This window comes from Bos indicus, chromosome 2 (genome assembly GCF_029378745.1).
Source record: "Bos indicus isolate NIAB-ARS_2022 breed Sahiwal x Tharparkar chromosome 2, NIAB-ARS_B.indTharparkar_mat_pri_1.0, whole genome shotgun sequence".
Classification (NCBI taxonomy): Eukaryota; Metazoa; Chordata; class Mammalia; order Artiodactyla; family Bovidae; genus Bos; species Bos indicus.
The window spans coordinates 89,676,950-89,698,097 of record NC_091761.1 but is presented as its reverse complement, the minus strand read 5'-3'; the positions used below and the strand labels follow the sequence as shown (position 1 = coordinate 89,698,097).

At 41.4% G+C, this 21,148-nt stretch overlaps 1 protein-coding gene across 12 annotated transcripts in view; it reads right to left on the bottom strand.

Moving 5' to 3' along the window:
* The window catches only part of CFLAR (CASP8 and FADD like apoptosis regulator), a 58,309-nt gene that overhangs the window by 18,635 nt on the left and 18,526 nt on the right, over positions 1 to 21,148 (bottom strand). For 6 of the 12 annotated variants that reach the window (XM_019974857.2, XM_019974902.2, XM_019974882.2 and 3 more), the window contains 7 exons: positions 19,582 to 20,184; positions 17,220 to 17,325; positions 15,534 to 15,669; positions 14,437 to 14,522; positions 10,437 to 10,494; positions 4,301 to 4,350; positions 3,534 to 3,615 (listed from right to left, as the gene is read on the bottom strand). In XM_019974857.2, the coding sequence (XP_019830416.2) occupies positions 3,534 to 3,615; positions 4,301 to 4,350; positions 10,437 to 10,494; positions 14,437 to 14,522; positions 15,534 to 15,669; positions 17,220 to 17,325; positions 19,582 to 19,943 (880 nt within the window). In that variant the 5' untranslated portion in view covers positions 19,944 to 20,184. Of the gene's footprint in view, positions 1 to 3,533; positions 3,616 to 4,300; positions 4,351 to 8,474; positions 9,322 to 10,436; positions 10,495 to 11,220; positions 11,327 to 14,436; positions 14,523 to 14,646; positions 15,484 to 15,533; positions 15,670 to 17,219; positions 17,326 to 19,581; positions 20,185 to 21,148 lie in introns of those variants that run through there. The other 6 variants (XM_019974912.2, XM_070770181.1, XM_019974930.2 and 3 more) reach the window with 6 other exon arrangements.

Sequence of the window (21,148 nt, the reverse complement as noted above, 5' to 3'; positions counted from 1 at the left end):
CAAGCAGCTGTTAATCAGGAAAGGAAGGAATGGAGGGAATGTGAGACCAGGGAGAAACAAAGTCAAGAACAGTGTTGGGGCAAAGTCCTGTGTACCCATCAACAGACAATATCTTTGAGCTATTTTGCAGATACTGATACAGGCCTCTGGATCCCAGTTCTCTGGTCCCTCACTGATCTGGGGTCAGGCTCCATGTGCTAAGCTCAAAGCCATGGCGAGTTCTAGCCCAGCAATTTACAACTAAAATTAAACAAACAAAACGGACAAGTAACATTAACTAATGTCCACAAAATGGATATTTCAATGCCTGCTAAATGTATGTGTGTGTGTGTTTAAGGCACTGCCCTAAGTTCTTTACAAGTACGACTCACTCACTCTTCCTAATCTCCCTATGAGGTGTGTCCTGTTATGAACTCAGTTTACAGAAGGAAAATGGAGCTACAAAGAGGCTAGAAAAAGTGCCCCAGGTAACAAACTAGGACACGGCAAAGCCATGATTCCCACCTACATGGTGGTATCCCAGGGCTCAACTCTGATCACAACTCTATAACACAGAAAAATACAAATACACACTCAGTCCCGGCCTACAAGAGGTTCATAACTCAACAAGAGAGGTAGACACTGGAATTTAGCCATGAAAATCACAAGTCATGGCTTTATTTTTGTGATTCTCCTCATACAACAGCTATACATTCTGCACCAAGTCCAGTTGGGAACTTCTTGCTAATGAATGAAACAAAACTGGTTACAACCAAAATAGGAGGACGATCACACAATCTCTTTCTGAGAAAGCATTTCCTTATTCTTAAGTGAATACTAAGGGAATACCAGACCACCTGATCTGCCTCTTGAGAAATCTGTATGCAGGTCAGGAAGCAACAGTTAGAACTGGACATGGAACAACAGACTGGTTCCAAATAGGAAAAGGAGTACGTCAAGGCTGTATATTGTCACCCTGCTTATTTAACTTCTATGCAGAGTACATCATGAGAAACGCTGGACTGGAGGAAACACAAGCTGGAATCAAGATTGCCGGGAGAAATATCAAGAACCTCAGATATGCAGATGACACCACCCTTATGGCAGAAAGTGAAGAGGAACTCAAAAGCCTCTTGATGAAAGTGAAAGTGGAGAGTGAAAAAGTTGGCTTAAAGCTCAACATTCAGAAAACGAAGATCATAGCATCTGGTCCCATCACTTCATGGCAAATAGATGGGGAAACAGTGGACACAGTGTCAGACTTTATTTTTTTGGGCTCCAAAATCACTGCAGATGGTGACTGCAACCATGAAATTAAAAGACGCTTGCTCCTTGGAAGGAAAGTTATGACCAACCTAGATAGCATATTCAAAAGCAGAGACATTACTTTGCCAACAGAGGTCCATCTAGTCAAGGCTATGGTTTTTCCTGTGGTCATGTATGGATGTGAGAGTTGGACTGTGAAGAAGGCTGAGCGCCGAAGAATTGATGCTTTTGAACTGTGGTGTTGGAGAAGGCTCTTGAGAGTCCCTTGGACTGCAAGGAGATCCAACCAGTCCATTCTGAAGGAGATCAGCCCTGGGATTTCTTTGGAAGGAATGATGCTGAAGCTGAAACTCCAGTACTTTGGCCACCTCATGCCAAGAGCTGATTCATTGGAAAGACCCTGATGCTGGGAGGGATTGGGGGCAGGAGGAGAAGGGGACGACAGAGGATGAGATGGCTGGATGGCATCACTGACTCAATGGACGTGAGTCTGGGTGAACTCCAGGAGTTGGTGATGGACAGGGAGGCCTGGCGTGCTGCGATTCATGGGGTCACAAAGAGTCAGACACAACTGAGCAACTGAACTGAACTGAACTGAAGGGCTAAAACTGGAGAAGGCAATGGCAACCCACTCCAGTACTCTTGCCTGGAAAATCCCATGGACAGAGGGGCCTGGTGGGCTGCAGTCCATGGGGTCGCTAGGAGTTGGACATGACTGAGCGACTTCACTTTATTTTTTCACTTTCGTGCATTGGAGAAGGAAATGGCACCCCACTCCAGTGTTCTTGCCTGGAGAATCCCAGGGATGGGGGAGCCTGGTGGGCTGCTGTCTATGGGGTCGCACAGAGTCGGACACGACTGAAGCGACTTAGCAGCAGCAGCAGCAGCAAGGGCTAAAACAGAAAGAACAAATCTTGTACATCAAATACACCTCAATTTAAGAAAAATAAAATAAATAAATACAGGACCCATCTATAGCTCAAGAGACAGCATTTCTCACATCTAACTAAATACAGGACAGGAGAAAGTAAGATCATATCTGAAATCCCAGGAAATTCAGTGTAATAGTTGCTAATTGGACCTTTCTTGGATTCTCTTCCCATAAAGCTCACCATGGTAATATTTAAATATATACGTATTTATTTTTACTTATTTGGCCACACCATGTCTTAGTGGTGGCACACAGGATCTTTGATCTTCGGGGGGCATGCAGGATCTTTAGTTAAGGCAAGTGGACCTGGTTTCCCAATCAGGGATCGAACCCAGGCCCGCTGATCTGGGAGCAGAGTCATAGCCACTAGACCACCAGGCAAGTTCCACCATGGTAACATTTTAAGTGAGCCTAAAAAAACACAGTTCTGACTCATTCTAAGAGAATGTTGAGAAGCTGGAAAACTGGAAATAAAACGATCAATCCTTTCAAGAAAGAGATAAAAAATGGAACCAAATTTTATTGCACTTATATAAGCTCTTCTCATTATTTTTTGATGCATCACCAGTGATTGATTCAGTTCGAGTCAGACATCCAACAGCTAAGCAAAAAAAATCCATTCAGATCCAAACAAGGATAAACAGGCAGTATAGACTCAGGCCAATAACCAAAGTTCAGGATGGTAGACACAGTGCTTCTAAATGAGCACAAATTTATCCTATTTTTAATATTCCCCAGAAAAGCTTTAAAGACCTATCTAGGTGAAATGATGGGGCATCTGATAATACTGAAGCCCAGAAAAACCTTCCATTTTTAACCCCTCCTTGGATTTCAGGACTCCTTCCTGCCGCAGCATCTAGCATGAAAAGAAAAGACCTCCCCAACTTTCACAAAATTTGCCTTTGTGCCAGAGACAGCGCTATGGGTTCCTCCAACTCCCTTTCATTTTCCTCCTGACACACAGCTAGACTCAGTTCCTTGTCTACTGTGGTTGGATGGGGCCATGAGTTCTAACCAAAGGATTGTGGGTAGAAATGATACATATCACTTTCAAGCCTGTCCCTAAAGTCCTTCTGAGCTTCTCCATTCACTTCCGTCATCCACCAGCCATATATAGAGGTTCCAAAGACAACTCCAAGCCCTCAGACAATGACACCACTGATGTACACCTGCAACGAAGCTCCCCAGCCCCATCCCCACCAGACATGAGTAAGAAACTACCCTTCCTGTGTGAAACCACATTTTTGGGCAGTGGTTTGTTAAACAGCAGCTAGTGTTGATGCCTCTGATGAATACTGCTTGTGTGTGCCTCAATCTCACTATGGAGCATCAATTCATCTGAAGCCTTCACACCTACCTGTGTCATTGCCAATGCAGTCAATTATCAGGCAGATTCCCAGGGGCTTGCTCTGCATCTTATATCTCTCTTCTACTATGTGCTGGAAAGGAAAGCAGGGATTGTCAAAGAAGCTAAACATTGTTCTCTTACCTCAAGGTCCTCCCCCCATACTATCTTTTCTTTTGGATTTCCTTAAATTTCCTTTTGGCAGATGAGTTACTCAATAGGCACAGGCTGAAGTCACCATGACTGACATTTCCCTTCAACATCAACCAGTTATTTTAGTTTCTAATTAACTTTAATGAAACCTGCAGTCCCTTTACGCATTAGCTTTGTGAGATAAAGATAACGTAAAACACAGAGAAAAGATTGGTCATAAGTTTCCACAGCAACCTGCGTTTATACAAGTGATATTTTTCCAAACCAACACAAAAGGAGGCCTTTTATTGCCTTCTGTTATGGAGAAGACGTACCAGCATAGAAAAAGTCATAACAAGTCAAGGTTTGGAGTCATTGCTTACTTATTTACTCAGCAATCACTCAGCTGAGAAGAGAAATGCCACTTGGAATTTTCCTGTATTCCAAAGTTCACTAATGCAATCCACTTCAACATCTTTTTCTTTGCTACATCCAAGGTTCCCCTTTAGAACAGAAGCGCTCTCAGAATAGCATCCTCAGCATCCTACTGTCACAAAGAATTCTTAATAGACAGGTATTTGTAAAGCCATCAGTGTTCTCCACAGATACTGTGCTTACACTACCAAGTCAGATCATTTATTCTGTACCTGAGGCAAAAATGCTCCTGATTCCTGAATGGGTCTCTTCACTGGTTCTCCTGGGGGTGAGAGAGAAATCATTTACAAAACTGAAGGAGAACTAAGGCTGTTCCTAGTCCCTGCTAGCTTTTATGTCACACCTGTTCTCTTTCCCGATTTTCTTCCCCGCTACTATCTCTTCTTTCCCCAGCTATACTCAGCCCCAAGCTTCTAACCTCACACTGAAACACTTAACTAACTGATAACAAAACACAAGTCCCCATGCCAAACGGGTTGTGTAGAAAAACCACCTAAATAGAAGTAAAGAAGGTTCTCCCTTGCCCTCTTCCAGGTAAGAACTCAGTGACGGGGAGTTTTTAACCTGATAGGGAGAATCTGATAAACTTACTTCCCAATTAATATATCAATAACTTTACTGCATGTGCTGAAATTGCACACAATGCCTCAAGGGAGCAGCCTTAGAGACTCAGAGAAGGAAAAGCTTTTGTGAGTTTACCACTTAATGGAAGAGATGGCCACGTTTTGTTAATCCAGTGTCAATGGAAGATTGTAAAATAAAATGTCAACGGCAAGATATCAGACAGTGGGCTTAGCAAATGTAGATGAGCTTAAAGCAAAGTAGATAAAAAATGACTTTACTAGTCCCAGGGAAGTGGAGAAGCCACCCATTTTAAAGCCATGAAGGGCTGGCTGAAACCCTAGCACCATCACTAGTAAGCTCTGTGATCTGGGCAAGTTTCTTCCTGAAGTCTTGGGGTTTCTTGGGGTTTTGTTTTGTCTTGTTTTGTTCATCTCTAAGATAAGCACCTAATTTATAAGATTGCTGCACAAATGAGTAATAATATCTAAAGACAGGCAAAGAAAATGCCAGTGTTGGTCAAGTTTGGGAAATGAGCACTTTCAAATGGTAATGCTGTATAAGCTGAAACAGACTTTTTAAGGGACAATTAGCAATATCCTTTAAACCAATGTTCTGCTTCTAGAAGTTTATCATAAGAAATAACAGAAAAAGTGTGCAAAAATGTCATGGAGAGGTACTGAAGGACTGTTTGTAACGGCCCTAAGCTAGAAAGAGCCTGAAAGTCTACTAACAAGAAACTGGTTAAATAAATAATGGTACATAGAATACTATGCAATGTTAAAATAGATAACAGAGATTTTATGTTCTTGACATGAAAAGATATGCAGGATATATTAAGTGAAAAACAGATTACTGAATAATATGTTTAATACTGAGCCAATGTACTTAAAATCATGTATGTGTGTGTGTGTATATTCCATATACTTACTAGAGGTACATAGATCAAACATTAATAGTGGTTATGTCTGATACTCAGAATTAAGAGGAAATTTTCACTTTTTTATATTTTAATAATCATGGCTTAACAGAATTAAAAGAAAACACACAAAATAATCTATGTAATATGTCCATCTTAGTTCAGGGTACTTCAGGTCAGTTCAGTTCAGTCGCTCAGTCGTGTCCGACTCTTTGCGACCCCACGAACCACAGCACGCCAGGCCTCCCCGTCCATCACCAACTACAAGAGTTTACCCAAACTCATGTGCATTGAGTCGGTGATGCCATCCAGCCATCTCATCCTCTGTTGTCCCCTTCTCCTCCTGCCCCCAATCCCTCCCAGCATCAGGGTCTTTTCCAATGAGTCAACTCTTAACATGAGGCGGCCAAAGTATTGGAGTTTCAACTTCAGCATCAGTCTTTCCAATGAACACCCAGGACTGATCTCCTTTAGGAAGGACTGGTTGGATCTCCTTGCAGTCCAAGGGACTCTCAAGAGTCTTCTCCAACACCACAGCTCAAAAGCATCAATTCTTCGGTGCTCAGCTTTCTTCACAGTCCAACTCTCACATCCATAAATGACCATTGGAAAAACCACAGCCTTGACTAGACGGACCTTTGTTGGCAAAGTAATGTCTCTGCTTTTGAATATGCTATCTAGGTTGGTCATAACTTTCCTTCCAAGGAGTAAGCGTCTTTTAATTTCATGGCTGCAGTCACCATCTGCAGTCATTTTGGAGCCCCAAAAAATAAAGTCTGACACTGTTTTCACTGTTTCCCCATCTATTTCCCATGAAGTGATGGGACTAGATGCCACGATCTTAGTTTTCTGAATGTTGAGCTTTAAGCCAACTTTTTCACTCTCCTCTTTCACTTTCATCAAGAGGCTTTTGAGTTCCTCTTCACTGTCTGCCATAAGGGTGGTGTCATCTGCATATCTGAGGTGATTGATATTTCTCCTGGCAATCTTGATTCCAGCTTGTGTTTCCTCCAGCCCAGCGTTTCTCATGATGTACTCTGCATCTAAGTTAAGTAAGCAGGGAGACAATATACAGCCTGGACATACTCCTTTTCCTATTTGGAACCAGTCTGTTGTTCCATGTCCAGTTCTAACTATTGCTTTCTGACCTGCATATAGGTTTCTCAAGAGGCAGGTCAGGTGGTCTGGTATTCCCATCTCTTCCAGAATTTTCCAGTTTATTGTGATCCACACAGTCAAAGGCGTTGGCATAGTCAATAAAGCAGAAATAGATGTTTTTCTGGAACTCTCTTGCTTTTTCGATGATCCAGTAGATGTTGGCAATTTGATCTCTGGTTTCTCTGCCTTTTCTAAAACCAGCCTGAACATCTGGAAGTTCACGGTTCACATATTGCTGAAGCCTGGCTTGGAGAATTTTGAGCATTATTTTACTAGCGTGTGAGATGAGTGCAACTGTGCGGTAGTTTGAGCATTCTTTGGCATTGCCTTTTTTTAGGAAACTTCTCAGGGTATTTAGCACTTACTAAAAGTGTTAATAAATTGCAGTTATTGTAATCATCATCCAGTTGAAATCTATTTGGAAGTCCAAAATAATAGGAACACTTGGTTTGATTAAACTTCTATTAAATTGAGGGCAAGTTATCAGGATGCTTTTCTCTTTTACCAGCAAATGAACCATATCCAGGCAAGAGCAGGCAACCAGCTCTCCTAAGGATCTTCAGGGCTATTGAGAGCTTCATCTACCTCACCTGTATAATTACCATCAAGGATAAACCAGCCATCACAGAGCCCAGTGGAAAGAGCTCTGATTATTTTAAACTCCTATCCAAATCTACCAGTTCTCCCAATTTAAACAGCTAACTCTTACCACCTCACCGGTGTTTTAAGAAACATGCTGTCAGAAATTAACTCACTCTTCAACAGCTCTGGCTGGAGGGCCGACTTTTATGCATGGAATGATGGGCATGACCTGCTCCATCTGGCTGATGTGGGCAGAATGTTTGGAGGTGCACACAGACAGTATATGGGCTGAGTCAGGGGATGTTGGCAAGGGGCCTGCCACATAAAGGAAGCTTCCATCAGGCCACCACCCTGCTCGGTACACTCAGGATCGCCACTGCACATAGGACAGATTCCAAGCTCCTCAGGGAAGACTGAGCCCTCCTTACCTGTCTAAGCAGCCCCGCATCTTAAGTACAATCATATCCACTACAGTAAGACTCAGCCCTCTTTTCAAGGAGAACTCAAGACAAGCAAAAAGCACCCTTCTTGAAAATGATAGCATCAAGAGCTGATGTTTTAAGAGTGATGAGAGAGATCTTACATCCCTTAAATCTTTTGGTTGACTCAGTTCACTCACTCAGTCATGTTCGACTCTTTGTGACCCCATGGACTGAAGCACTCCAGGCTTCCCTGTCCATCACCAACACCCAGAGCTTGCTCAAACTCATGTCCATCAAGTCAGTAATCCCACCCAACCATCTTATCCTCTGTCATCCCCTTCTCCTCCTGACTTCACTCTTTCCCAGCATTAGGGTCTTTTCAAATGAGTCAGTTCTTCCCATCACGTGGCCAAAGTACTGGAGTTTCAGCTTCAGCATCAGTCCTTCCTATGAATATTCAGGACTGATCTCCTTTAGAATGGACTGATTGGATCTCCTTGCAGTCCAAGGGACTCTCAAGAGTTTTCTCCAACAGCACAGTTCAAAAGCATCAATTCTTCAGCCCTCAGCTTTCTTTATGGTCCAACTCTTAACATCCATACACGACTACTAGAAAAACCATAGCTTTGACTAGATGGACCTTTGTCGGCAAAGTAATATCTCTGCTTTTTAATATGCTGTCTAGGTTGGTCAGAGCTTTTCTTCCAAGGAGCAAGCATCTTTTAATTTCATGGCTGTACTCACCATGAGCAGTGATTTTGGAGCCCAGGAAAATAGTCCGTCACTGTTTTCATTGTTTCCCATATATTTGCCACGAAGTGATAGGACCAGATGACTAGGATTTTTTTTAATTCTTTTATTTGTAGAGGTGGAGAATGTCATCTTACAGAATCTACATTTATTAAATGGGCTATAAAACAAGAGCCTGCTGCTGCTGCGTCAGTTCAGTCGTGTCCGACTCTGTGCGACCCCGTAGACAGCAGCCCACCAGGCTCCCCCGTCCCTGGGATTCTCCAGGCAAGAACACTGGAGTGGGGTGCCATTTCCTTCTCCAATGCATGAAAGTGAAAAAATAAAGTGAAGTTGCTCAGTCGTGTCTGACTCCTAGCGACCCCATGGACTGCAGCCCACCAGGCCCCTCCGTCCATGGGATTTTCCAGGCAAGAGTACTGGAGTGGGGTGCCATTGCCTTCTCTGAAAACAAGATCCTAGTAACCTTTTTTCTTTCTGCTCCTAGGTAATTGGTTTAACATGGCTTATGACCATGGCTAGATTAATGTTTAACATGGCCTGGTTAGAGTTCTGTTTGAGGTATAAATGTCACATGCCTTAAAATATATAGCCAAAACAATGAAGTCAGAGGTATTTACATTCAAATAAGCTAATGTGATCACGGAAAAAGCAAGAGAGTTCCAGAAAAACATCTATTTCTGCTTTATTGACTACGCCAAAGCCTATGACTGTGTGGATCACAATGAACTGTGGAAAATTCTGAAAGAGATGGGAATACCAGACCACCTGATCTGCCTCTTGAGAAATCTGTATGCAGGTCAGGAAGCAACAGTTAGAACTGGACATGGAACAACAGACTGGTTCCAAATAGGAAAAGGAGTATGTCAAGGCTGTATATTGTCACCCTGTTTATTTAACTTATATGCAGAGTACATCATGAGAAACGCTGGACTGGAAGAAGCACAAGGTAGAATCAAGATTGCCGGGAGAAATATCAGTAACCTCAGATATGCAGATGACACCACCCTTATGGCAGAAAGTGAAAAGGAACTCAAAAGCCTCTTGATGAAAGTGAAAGAGGAGAGCGAAAAGTTGGCTTAAAGCTCAACATTCAGAAAATGAAGATCATGGCATCTGGTCCCATCACTTCATGGGAAATGGATGGGGAAACAGTGAAAACAGTGTCAGACTTTGTTTTTTTGGGCTCCAAAATGACTGCAGATGGTGACTGCAGCCATGAAATTAAAAGACGCTTACTCCTTGGAAGGAAAGTTATGACCAACCTAGATAGCATATTCAAAAGCAGAGACATTACTTTGCCAACAAAGGTCCGTCTAGTCAAGGCTGTGGTTTTTCCTGTGGTCATGTATGGATGTGAGAGTTGGACTGTGAAGAAGGCTGAGCGCCGAAGAATTGATGCTTTTGAACTGTGGTGTTGGAGAAGACTCTTGAGAGTCCCTTGGACTGCAAGGAGATCCAACCAGTCCATTCTGAAGGAGATCAGCCCTGGGATTTCTTTGGAAGGAATGATGCTAAAGCTGAAACTCCAGTACTTTGGCCACCTCATGCCAAGAGTTGACTCCTTGGAAGACTCTGATGCTGGGAGGGATTGGGGGCAGGAGGAGAAGGGGACGACAGAGGATGAGATGGCTGGATGGCATCACTGACTCAATGGACGTGAGTCTGGGTGAACTCCGGGAGTTGGTGATGGACAGGGAGGCCTGGCGTGCTGCGATTCATGGGGTCGCAGAGAGTCGGACACGACTGAGGGACTGAACTGAACTGAACTGAACTGAAGCTAATTTGATGGATAACTAGAAATGCCAATGAATATATTTTAAGAGTTCAACTGTTCATTTTGAGACCTTAATTAAAATATGTAGATAAAGGAATGGCCAACTCTAAACATGCAACATTTTGTACTTGAATTATCAAGCATTTTTAAAAGTGAATATAAAGAAAAGCTGGTCTTACTTTGAATGTCAGGTGGTCCCATCATAAGCCTTTGTTCTTTACTCCTGCCATTCTGGAGCTTCAAACATAAAAAACAAGGTCACACTCCCCGTTCATTTTTCAGAGTCATATTATATTACACCTCTTTAAATATCTTGATAGGATTCTTAGGAATAAATTAAAGTATCACATTCACTGTTAAATTTTCTAAAGAAAACTAGCAAGAGACATTAATTCCATAAAACTATAGTCTATGACCAAAGCAGCAATTCAAAGTGAAAATACAATAAATGTGTAAATATATTCAACTAGCATATTAGAATGTTTCAAAAACAGCTCAATAAAGTCAGACGTCATGGTACAGGAGAGTTGCCACAATAACTCAAAGTTAGAACAAGCTGTTGGAACTTGCAACGTTCAAAATTCTGTGTTAAAGATCACATCATTCAGCCTGATCTTTAACACAGAGGCAAGGTACAGGTATGATTAAGAGTGGGGGTAGAATTCTGCCACTTATTAGCTATGTAACTTTGAGCAAATTCTTTAACTATATGTCTGTTTCTTTATCTTCAAAATGAGGACAATAATAGTACCTACCTTATAAATATTTTTCAGGATTAAATGTATACAAGACACTCAGCACAGTGACTTTTAAGCATATGGAAGTGCTTAATAAATGTCCAGTTTTTATTTTTCTATAATGCCTAGCTATGCATAAGCCACATGTGGGTGTGGCTCTTGAACATTAGCCACCCTCTCTTAGGGCCAGAATGGGATGAATCAGAGAATGAAAGATTGAACAGACCCTTTCTCTTCCCAGATGACAGGTCCTGTGTAAGGCACACATAACACACACTGTCAACCATCTGATACGCTCAGCTTTCAAATGACAGCTCTCCTCTGAAGCTATCCTAGCCAAAAGAGAGAAGTACACTATTTGTTAAGCTGTGTCTATAGCTAAGTCTGTGCATCTAAATCAAAGAAAACACATAAATTGCTTTTATTAGTAATAACCAATGACTTAGCCAGAGGATAATGATATTAGAATTTGAAACCCCACATGGGTGTGCATTCACTTTTACATACGATTAAAGAGATAAAACATCAAATCAAAGCTAGATTTACTCTAGATAAATATAAAAAACATTACAGTACAGAGTTACAACTTTTTTTTTTGGCTGCACCGCGTGGCTTGCAAGATCTTAGCTCCCCAACATGGGCTCAAACCTGTGCCCTCTGCAGTGGAAGCACAGAGTCCTAACCACTAGACAGCCAGAAAAGTCCCACAATTTGTTAATTCATCTGTTGGTATCACGTATCCTACAATGCCACTGTAATTTTTTTAATAATAATGATAAAGAATGTATTTGAAAACCATTCAGCCAGCTTGAACTAACTGTAATGTATCAAACATTTCACTCAATAGTTGAGAACATTCTTTTTTTTTTACAAAGTGCATATAGCATTCACCAAAGTAGACTGTATAATGTGCCATAAGTTCTAAAGGACAGAAATCATACAGAGCAATTATTTGACCAAAACAGAATTAAATTATAAATAGGGATGGTATGGGGAGGGAGGAGGGAGGAGGGTTCAGGATGGGGAACACATGTATACCTGTGGTGGATTCATTTTGATATTTGGCAAAACTAATACAATTATGTAAAGTTTAAAAATAAAATAAAATAAAAAATAAATAAATAAATCAATAATAACAAGGAAATGTTTATATCTCTGGAAATCAACTTTAACACTTCCAAAGGTATTTTGTCACATAAAGGGAAGTATTTGAACTCAGGGGCTAAATTTGGACAAAATTTATAAAGAGATGGGGCATTTAGAATAAAGAGATAGGACACTGAGGGTGGGATAAGCGGGTAAGACTTCTCTAAGGGCACTCAGGAATCTTTGGAACTTGGGATGGCAAATGCTACTGAAATTTTAAAAGCACCTTTGCAAACTTGTATGAGTTAACATCCAGGCTCCTAAATCTTGTGAGGAATTCACGGAATTCATACGCCATGGTGCCTGCTAACTAAATGAATGAATGACCAAGGCCACAGATTAATATAGCAAATTTAAGGCAAAATTTACAGAGCATGTGGGTTCCTAAAAAGCCACAAAGACAGTGAATCCAATTACTTGCATTAACAAAGTAGAAAGGCAATAATAAAAATACAGCAGACTTTTAACTAAGAATGACAGTATAATTTCTGTTAGATACGCCATAGCAAAGAAAGTTCAGAAAATCGGGATCTGAATCCTAAATCAGTCTTCTCTCATGATTTGGTATCACAGAGGTTCAGAAGGACGAAGAAAAGCATATTTAATTCTGGAAAAAATGCACCACGGTGTAGAAGGAGTATGGATGGCCTAGGTCTGGCAGCAGGTACGGTGGGCAATCAATGTTCCTTAGGCCTGAGTGAAAGTTGCTCAGTCGTGTCTGACTCTTTGCAACCCCATGAACTATATAGTCCATGGAATTCTCCAGGCCAGAATACTGGAGTGGGTAGCCTTTCCCTTCTCCAGGGGGTCTTCCCAACCCGGGGATTGAACCCCGGTCTCTCGCATTACAGGCCGATTCTTTTATCAGTTCAACTTCAAAGGAGGCCCTTAGGTTACTTAGGCCTAAATGTCCTTATTTATTTAATGAGAGGGTTGGGCAGTTAATCCCTACCACCATCCATCTGAGTTCAGAAATTCTATTGCCTAATGCTGTCTTACAACTTATCTCCTCCACAAAACTATTTTTATTATAGGTATAGTCAATATTTTCATCACATACTTTTATGAAAGTGCTTATGATTTAATCACAAATGATAAACTGTGGTCCTGACTACACATTCCATATATCCTTATATGTGCATGAGGATGAGATTACAATGAGATTAAATCCTCAGTATAAAAGATTAACCAAACAATTTTTCTGATGATGACCTTGCACCACTGACTAACACAATCGCCAGAAGTGACTATCTGTTATTTACGGTCACAAATCAGTCATTCAGTGACAAAAACACTTTTACACTTTTGTTGAAATCACTAAAATAAGCTCAATGAAAAGCAAATGCACAAAGAGGTAAACACAAGGATATTTATTTTGAAGTATTGTCATATAACAAAAGATTAGAAAAAACATCTACATCCATATTTATAAAACATATTGCGATACAGCTAGAAAGTATCACTTGGAAACTATGTCCAATCTCTAAAAACAATGATTAAATAGAGGCAGTCCCATATGATTCATACGAAAAAATTTCTAAGAATTCTCAGGTCAGGACAGTGGGCATAGCATGCTACCATTTGTACAGAAGAAAAAAAGTAAAAATTAATATGATATGTGCATAGACTACCTCCAAATGGTCAGAGAAGAAAATGGATAACAACAGCTGCCTCTGGGGAAAGGAACTGGGTAAGAGGAAATGGACTTTAAAAATCATTTTAGCACCTTTTGAGTTTTTTGTCCATGGGCATGTCCTACCCATTTTTATTTCAAAAGTTAAATTCTCTAGACTTCCTTGGTGGTCCAGTGGTTACGAATCTGTCTTGCAGTGCAGGGGACACAAGTTTGATCCCCAGTCAGGGAGCTAGATCTCACATGCCACAACAAAGAGTTCACATGCTACAACCAAGACCTGGTGCGGCCAAGTAAATAACAAATAAATATTAAAAAATAAAAAGGTAAATTTTCAAAGGAACACACAAACAACGGAAAAAATGTTTGTGTATGGGGATACATAAACACACAGGGAAAAAAGACTAGAGGGGAACAACTGTTAACATGGAGGTGATTTATCTTCTTTCCTTTATATATAGTTCTCTGTATTTTCCAAGTTATCTCAATAAACACATTAGCTTTGAAATTATAAGAATTTATACATATTTTATAAACAAATGCGTATTTGTCACAATTTTTTTCAGATGTTAAATGAAATACATGCTAGGAGAATATGTACATTTTTGTCAAAGTTCTGAAACTGTTTCATGCCAGGATTCCACACATTTGCTCCAGACTCACCCTTAGGTTATATGAAGGATCTTTAACACTCAAGTTTGGCAGAGATGCCTGGCGAGCATTTACATAATTTGTTTCCGCTCCTTGAGCTGCAAGCAGAAGAGAGGCACTGAGTTAAGACTGACAAATTATCATCAAATGAATCTTCAACAATGGCTCAGTTCAGAGTCAGTCATGATCTTTCAAAATACCCAAAACTTTCCAGCCACTTACTGAACTCAAAATGTCAGATCAGATGACTCTTCTCCCAATGTCATTAAGAACAGACTAAAAGTGCTACTCCTATTCTTGATCTTGAATCATTCATGGGCATGGGGGAGGGCTGTGTGCAGATCACTGGGTATCAGTCATGCCCTCAGGCTCTATGGTGGTGGTAGACTGCTAGCAGAGCCCATACTGAGTGTGAGTCTAAAAGACAGGGGAATTGAGGGATGGGATGGGGAGGGAGGTGAGACAGAGGGTCAGGATGGGGGACACATACATCCATGGCTGATTCATGTGAATGTATGGCAAAAACCACCACAATATTGTCAAATAATTAGCCTCCAATTTAAAAATAAAATAAAATAATAAATAAATAAAAGACATGGGAAGGGGTGCTGTGAGAGAGAAGGCCAATGTGTGCTGGTCCCCTTTATGGAAGGGGTTCAGCAGAAAAGATGCCCCTTTCCATGAGGAGGTTATATGCAAGGCAGTTACAGGACCCCAGGGACAGGATGTCTCCAGAGCTTGGATGGTGGTCAGGCAAGGCAGCAGGGCTTGGCATAGACTCAGAAGCCCTGAGTACACACAGTGCCACCAGCCAGTGCAGAAAGTTGGGGTGCAGACTCCTTCTTAAAGACCAGACTGTTAAGAACTGCTTGGTGGCATTTTGCAGAGGGCCAAGACTCTGTGGTCAGGGGTGCTTGCTGATGAAGTTAGCAGACAGATATAGGGTATAGAGGATATAAAGGATTCTGATTGCTAGCCTCAGGCTGGTGAGGGCCATGGACATTCGGGTTCTGTTCCATCCACCCATTGTACACATGAATCTCTACCAACCTAACCCACTACACATAGGTACTTCATTAGGCCACAGAGAGGGCCAAAATGCTGCTCACCTGACTGCTTGTATTTCTGGATTTTTGTCTTCAGGTCTATCCTGTTGATGTTCCTTAGGCTTTCTTCTAATAAATTCAGTTGATCTGGAGCAACCAGATTTAGCTTCTCCAATTCAACCACAAGATCCAAGAAACTCTAAGAGAACCATCAACAAAAAACAAATGTCAGTACGGCTGACCATCAGGCCTCATATGCAAACCTCAGGCTGCATAATTTATAACAATAAGAAAATGTGACCAGAGGAGTCCTCTGAGTGACCTTCAAGGATCCTAAACCAGAGTGCTTTGTTTTATTGTCTCTCCAAGACCATGAGCAAATTACAATCCTGGAATTTACCCAGAAAAGAGGTAAGTCTTTGAGGGGGCCAACCTGCACCTAGGTTGGGAATAGATGCATGAGTCATTTTTTGCATGAAGGATTAAGAAAGCAGGCCTGAAAATAAAATCCTCCTGTGTTAATTCTCTTCCCAAAAGTCAGGCTGGTGTCATACTGAAAAACTCTAAGGGATTTACTGAAAAAGGGAAGTGAGACGGTAGCTGGGGAAATGTTTTTACTAGAAAAATTCTAAATGATATAGCCCTGAAGTTCCTAAAATATTTTAACCAGTGCTGGAAATTCCAGTTCATTCTGATACAGTGGACAGACATGAGGTGGTAAAATTACAAGGTGAGGGTATTTTGCTATTTGTTCAGCCTGGAACATAGGGATTGTGAAAGAACTACATTTCAGAAATAGGCATCACTTTTGGTTTTACTTTCTTTCTGTTTAACATTTGGTTACTAATGTGCTATCTTTATTTTTCAATTAATAATCATAATTAAATCTACATAAATGATTGAGAAACAAGTGGACTAGGGGACGCCAAAAAATGAGTTGTTTTTTTTTTTTATTTTACTTTCCATTTTGCATTTGATAATAGGGGCACACAGTTGCCCTATATTCCTAGATCTCAGAAATGAAACAACAATCATTAAGAAACATGAGGAGATTCTTAAGCAATGATTTACCAAAGTCCTCAGAAGCAGATCCTTGATACTAGAGACCCGAGCTTTTCCTGGCCTGTCCACAGGTCGGAAGTACATATCAGGCCAGCTGGGATCTACTTTTCCAGTGACCATAGCATCCCTGAGATTTCACCCCTAGCTCATTTTGAACTGCAAATCTATACTTCTGCCACTCTGTGGATTCATCAGTCTCAAGGACCTTCCCCTGCCCATCTCCCCCAAAGCCTGATGACTCCACACTGACCCTGAACTGGCTGAGGAGAGGGGAACAGCAGAGAGCAAGATGGCAGCGGGCCAGCACTTCCCATCTGTTTCCGCTCAGCGTGAACAGATGGGACTTCCTAACCTTCCCAGATGATCTGCCAAACCAGGGAGAGAAGCTGAAGGATAAGCCAGGCCTATGATTTTATACAAATAAAGGATAAAATACAAGGAGGAAACACACACCCAGGGCCACACCAGCCAACATCACTCTATTGCCTCTCAATTCAGGAACCAATTTTCTTCCCATCAGTGTTACTATGAAAAAACCTTCATATTCTTCTCCCTTCCCACCTTCACCCTCAATTTGGGCCTCCTTGCTTAAGTGCCTGATTCCCTCTCTTCATACCATAGAGAACAACTCCCAACCTCTGATAAGACTCTTGGGAACATGAATCAAGAAAAAGAAAGAAAACTCACCTTATCCTTGGCTATCTTGCTTCGACCCGTATAATCTCTCATGAGGAACATTAATGAGGACACGTCAGATTTATCCAAATCCTCACCAATCTCCATCATCAGCACCCTGAAAACCAGACAAGGTTCTTTAGTAAATTCAGACACAAGTCCTAGTGAGAATACTAAGAGCGTAGGTCTCCTCTAGGCCAAAAACTGGTTAAAAGACTAATTCTTGCCCCTATTTTGAATGTGTCCCCCAGAAAACAGAAAGCATAGATCACCCCAGGAGATCTTAAGCAAATTCAAAAAGGAAACTTATCCCTTCTGAGTTTTCAGTAGAACATGGTACCTCTTTTTCCATCTGCTATGAAAAGAACAAGAGAATAAAAACTTCCCCAAAGAATCCCCTAGCTCTCCCAGAAGTTATAAGTGAAATAAATGAAGAACCTAAATGACTAAGATGAAAGACGTAAATAGAATTCAAAATGATCTCATCCCCTCAGTTTAACAAATTCCCAGGTGATGCTGAAGCTGCTAATACAGGGACAATACTTTGAATCACAAGATCATGAATCAAAGTAACGTGTAAGCTGTCCTGGCTTGCTCCAGAACTCAAAAGGTAAAAGGCATCTATATCCTGGAGACTGTGACTGTGTAGAAAGCCCCTCCTCACTTAGTCACCTCTGTTACAGCTGGAGTACCAGCAAGCTTTATCGGGGCTCCCAAGGACATCTCATGATTGTCATTAGTGCCTGGTCATTGTCATCACTGCTTAGAAGCCCATTTTCCCAATTAGACTCTCAGATTCTTGAGGATGGAAGATTCTTCATTTTGCTTTAGCGCTTACCAAACACCTCGCATATGTCAACCCACAATAAAGCCCAATAAATGAATCTAGCATTCCCTGGCCTCTCTACTCAAAGGTCCCCAAACTGCCTCCATTCACTACAGCAAGGAAACAGAAGATGGAGAGAGTCGCCTGACTTTTTTCACAAAAACCCAGTCAGTGCCTCCTGAAAAGTTTTAAGATTTCTGACATCATATAATGGTTGGAGAAATGGAAGATGATTAAGAAAAACAGCAACAACGATAATTAACCCTTATATTGGTAGAGTGCTACCTGGTTTTAAAAAGTTCTTTACATAATTTAAAATATAATAATTTTTAAAAGTACTTCACAAACTAAATTATCACAATCAATCCTTACAAACACACTTGTGAAATCAGATATTATTCTTGGTTTCACAAGTAGGAAAATGAAGGCCCAACTGATGGCAGTGGCCGGCTCAGACTATGTGGCTGAGGCTATTGGTTCTGAGGCTTCAAACAGACCTTTAATCTCAAGTCTCATCCACGTTCCAAGGGCCACACTGATTGCAACTCTCTTTAATACAGTTTTTAATCATGTATATCATCTCCAAATGATGATATCTCCAAATAATGATATAACTAAAGACCCAGTGGTCCAGAGAAAAAAAGAATCACAAATTTAAGGTTACAAACTATCTTTCTTTCCCCAGAAATGCAGCCTTTCCTGTCCTTTCTGTGCTCCTCTGGGCCTTCAAGAGAATGCTCTGTGACCAGAAAAGTAAAAGTGAAGTCGCTCAGTCGTGTCCGACTCTTTGTAACCCCATGGACTGTAGCCTACCAGGCTCCTCTGTCCATGGGATTTTCCAGGCAATACTATTGGAGTGGATTGCCATTTCCTTCTCCAGGGGATCTTCCCGACCCAGGGATCGAACCCGGGTCTTCTGCATTGTAGACAGACCAGGAGGAAGGAACAATTCAAAGGCTGTCTGAACTAAAGGGAGCTCCAATGGCCATTCCTCTCTGAACTTAAGGGAGTCTAGATGTGGTTAATTGAAGAAACCTTCAATCTGGGCTCTCCAGAGCCTCCGGGAGTAGGAACCTCACAGAAACTCACTGAAAGCTAGCTCACCCACTAACTTCCTTGGCAGGGGAAAGACCGGAGGAAATTCAGGAAGGATCACAAAGCTCTCAAAGGTCAGGAAGATTACTGTCAGGCTTGTTGTTTTCTTTTCTCAGAACAGGAAATTGCCCAGCTCTGACATCACAGGCTAGCAAAGAACACAGCAGATCTCATCTTAGTCATTTGTCTCTCTACCATTCTACCCATCGGGCAAACACATACCATCTGTCCTTTCCAGTTTCAATCTGACCTTCTACACAGTTACTTTAAGCAAACATGTACTAAGGATTCAAACATTTCAGAAGAATGAACATCAACAGGGCAATAAGATCGGTGGGTAGATAAAGGGATGAACCTGCTTAATGTCCTCTATGTTTCTATGGTTCTGAAGTCTAGATCTTCTTCCCTCCCTCCCTTCTACTGGTGCAGCCTCGGGAGGGGCTGATGAATTACCTATAGTCTGAAATCAGATGTGGGTGCTTGCGCAGGAGGGCCTCCACTGTCGGGGTATCCATATTCAAGACCCTCTTGAGCAAGTCAAACCGCCTCACTCTGTAGAGCAGCTCAGCCAAGCTCACAGAAGACAGCTTTCCTCTCTCTCTTAAAATATCCAGAAGATCCCTGACATTCAGTGGAACCACATCTGCAGCAACATCTCGGCACAAAAAAAGGAGTGTATCCTTCTCCTCTTCATCAAGTGCTTCTTCTACCTGATGGATGACTTCAGCAGACATCCTGTACAGTGTCATTCCAAGGAATGGCAGGAAGAAAAGTCTAGTCCAGTCAATAGAAGGCCATGAAGCTACTGATTTCATTTCTGGTGGTTTTCTTCATTTCTTTCAAAATCCTTTCCAATGGAGGAGTTCTGTGGTTAAAAGGGAACTTTTTTTTAATCCTCCAAGCAAAATAACATATGCCTCAAAGTCCAGGTATAGGCTCTTCTTTTCTTGCTGGTCTAATTTAGCAGATTAAACTCATGTTGTTAAGTCTGCAGAAGTGATCCTTTCCGGAGACAAAGCAACTGATCCCAAAATCAGGACAGACAAAGAAGATAACCTACATTTTAAAAGAAATGAAACCAGAGACATTATTTCAAAAAAAAAAAAAATCCCACGTGCTTTATCAGAATTTATCAGAGTATAAAGTGTGGTAAGTGGAAAATCACTACTAAGGAATTAATGACGAAGTGACAGATGAATGGTGAGGGGCAGAGGAAGAGCCCAATGACTAGGCTGCTCTCTAGACCACAGAAACTGAGGTCACGGGGGTTAACCCCTTTTTGGTGAACTCCCAGTAGGCTTGAACAAACAGAAATCTTAGCAAAGGGGACTCTGCAAGGTGTCAAAAATGATGGGAGAAAACCGGTTTCTGTCTCTACCTCACCCTTTTTTCCCAGTTGTTCTACTTGAAAACCCCTCATTCACACCTGCTGCCATCCTCCCAAAGTCACAGGCACTTTACACAGTGTCATCATGACTGCTCACAGGACCTGCCACCATGGCTGAACATGAGCCTTGCCAAGTTTTGATCACCTCTTTGGACCCTGAGCCCCTTAGGAGGGTCAGAATCCCATACTCACAACACATTGCTGGACAGCAATTGTCACTAGCATTGCTGAGTGCATCAGTAGAAAAAAGGATGTTGAACAGATCTGCAGAAAGATGCAGGAACTGGGTGGGAATGGTGGGATGTTCATGCCATGGGTGTATTCTTAACTTCTTCCATTGGAACTCAACCTATTTTCTTTCAAAATTTAAGTTATAAATGGGGATCACTGTTTAAAGTTTCATAGCTATATTTTATTTTAAATAAGCTCTTACGACACATGTACTCCAATGTTCATCGCAGCACTGTTTATAATAGCCAGGACATGGAAGCAACCTAGATGTCCATCAGCAGATGAAAGGATAAGAAAGCTATGGTACATATACACAATGGAGTATTACTCAGCCATTAAAAAGAATACATTTGAATCCGTTCTAATGAGGTGGATGAAACTGGAGCCTATTATACAGAGTGA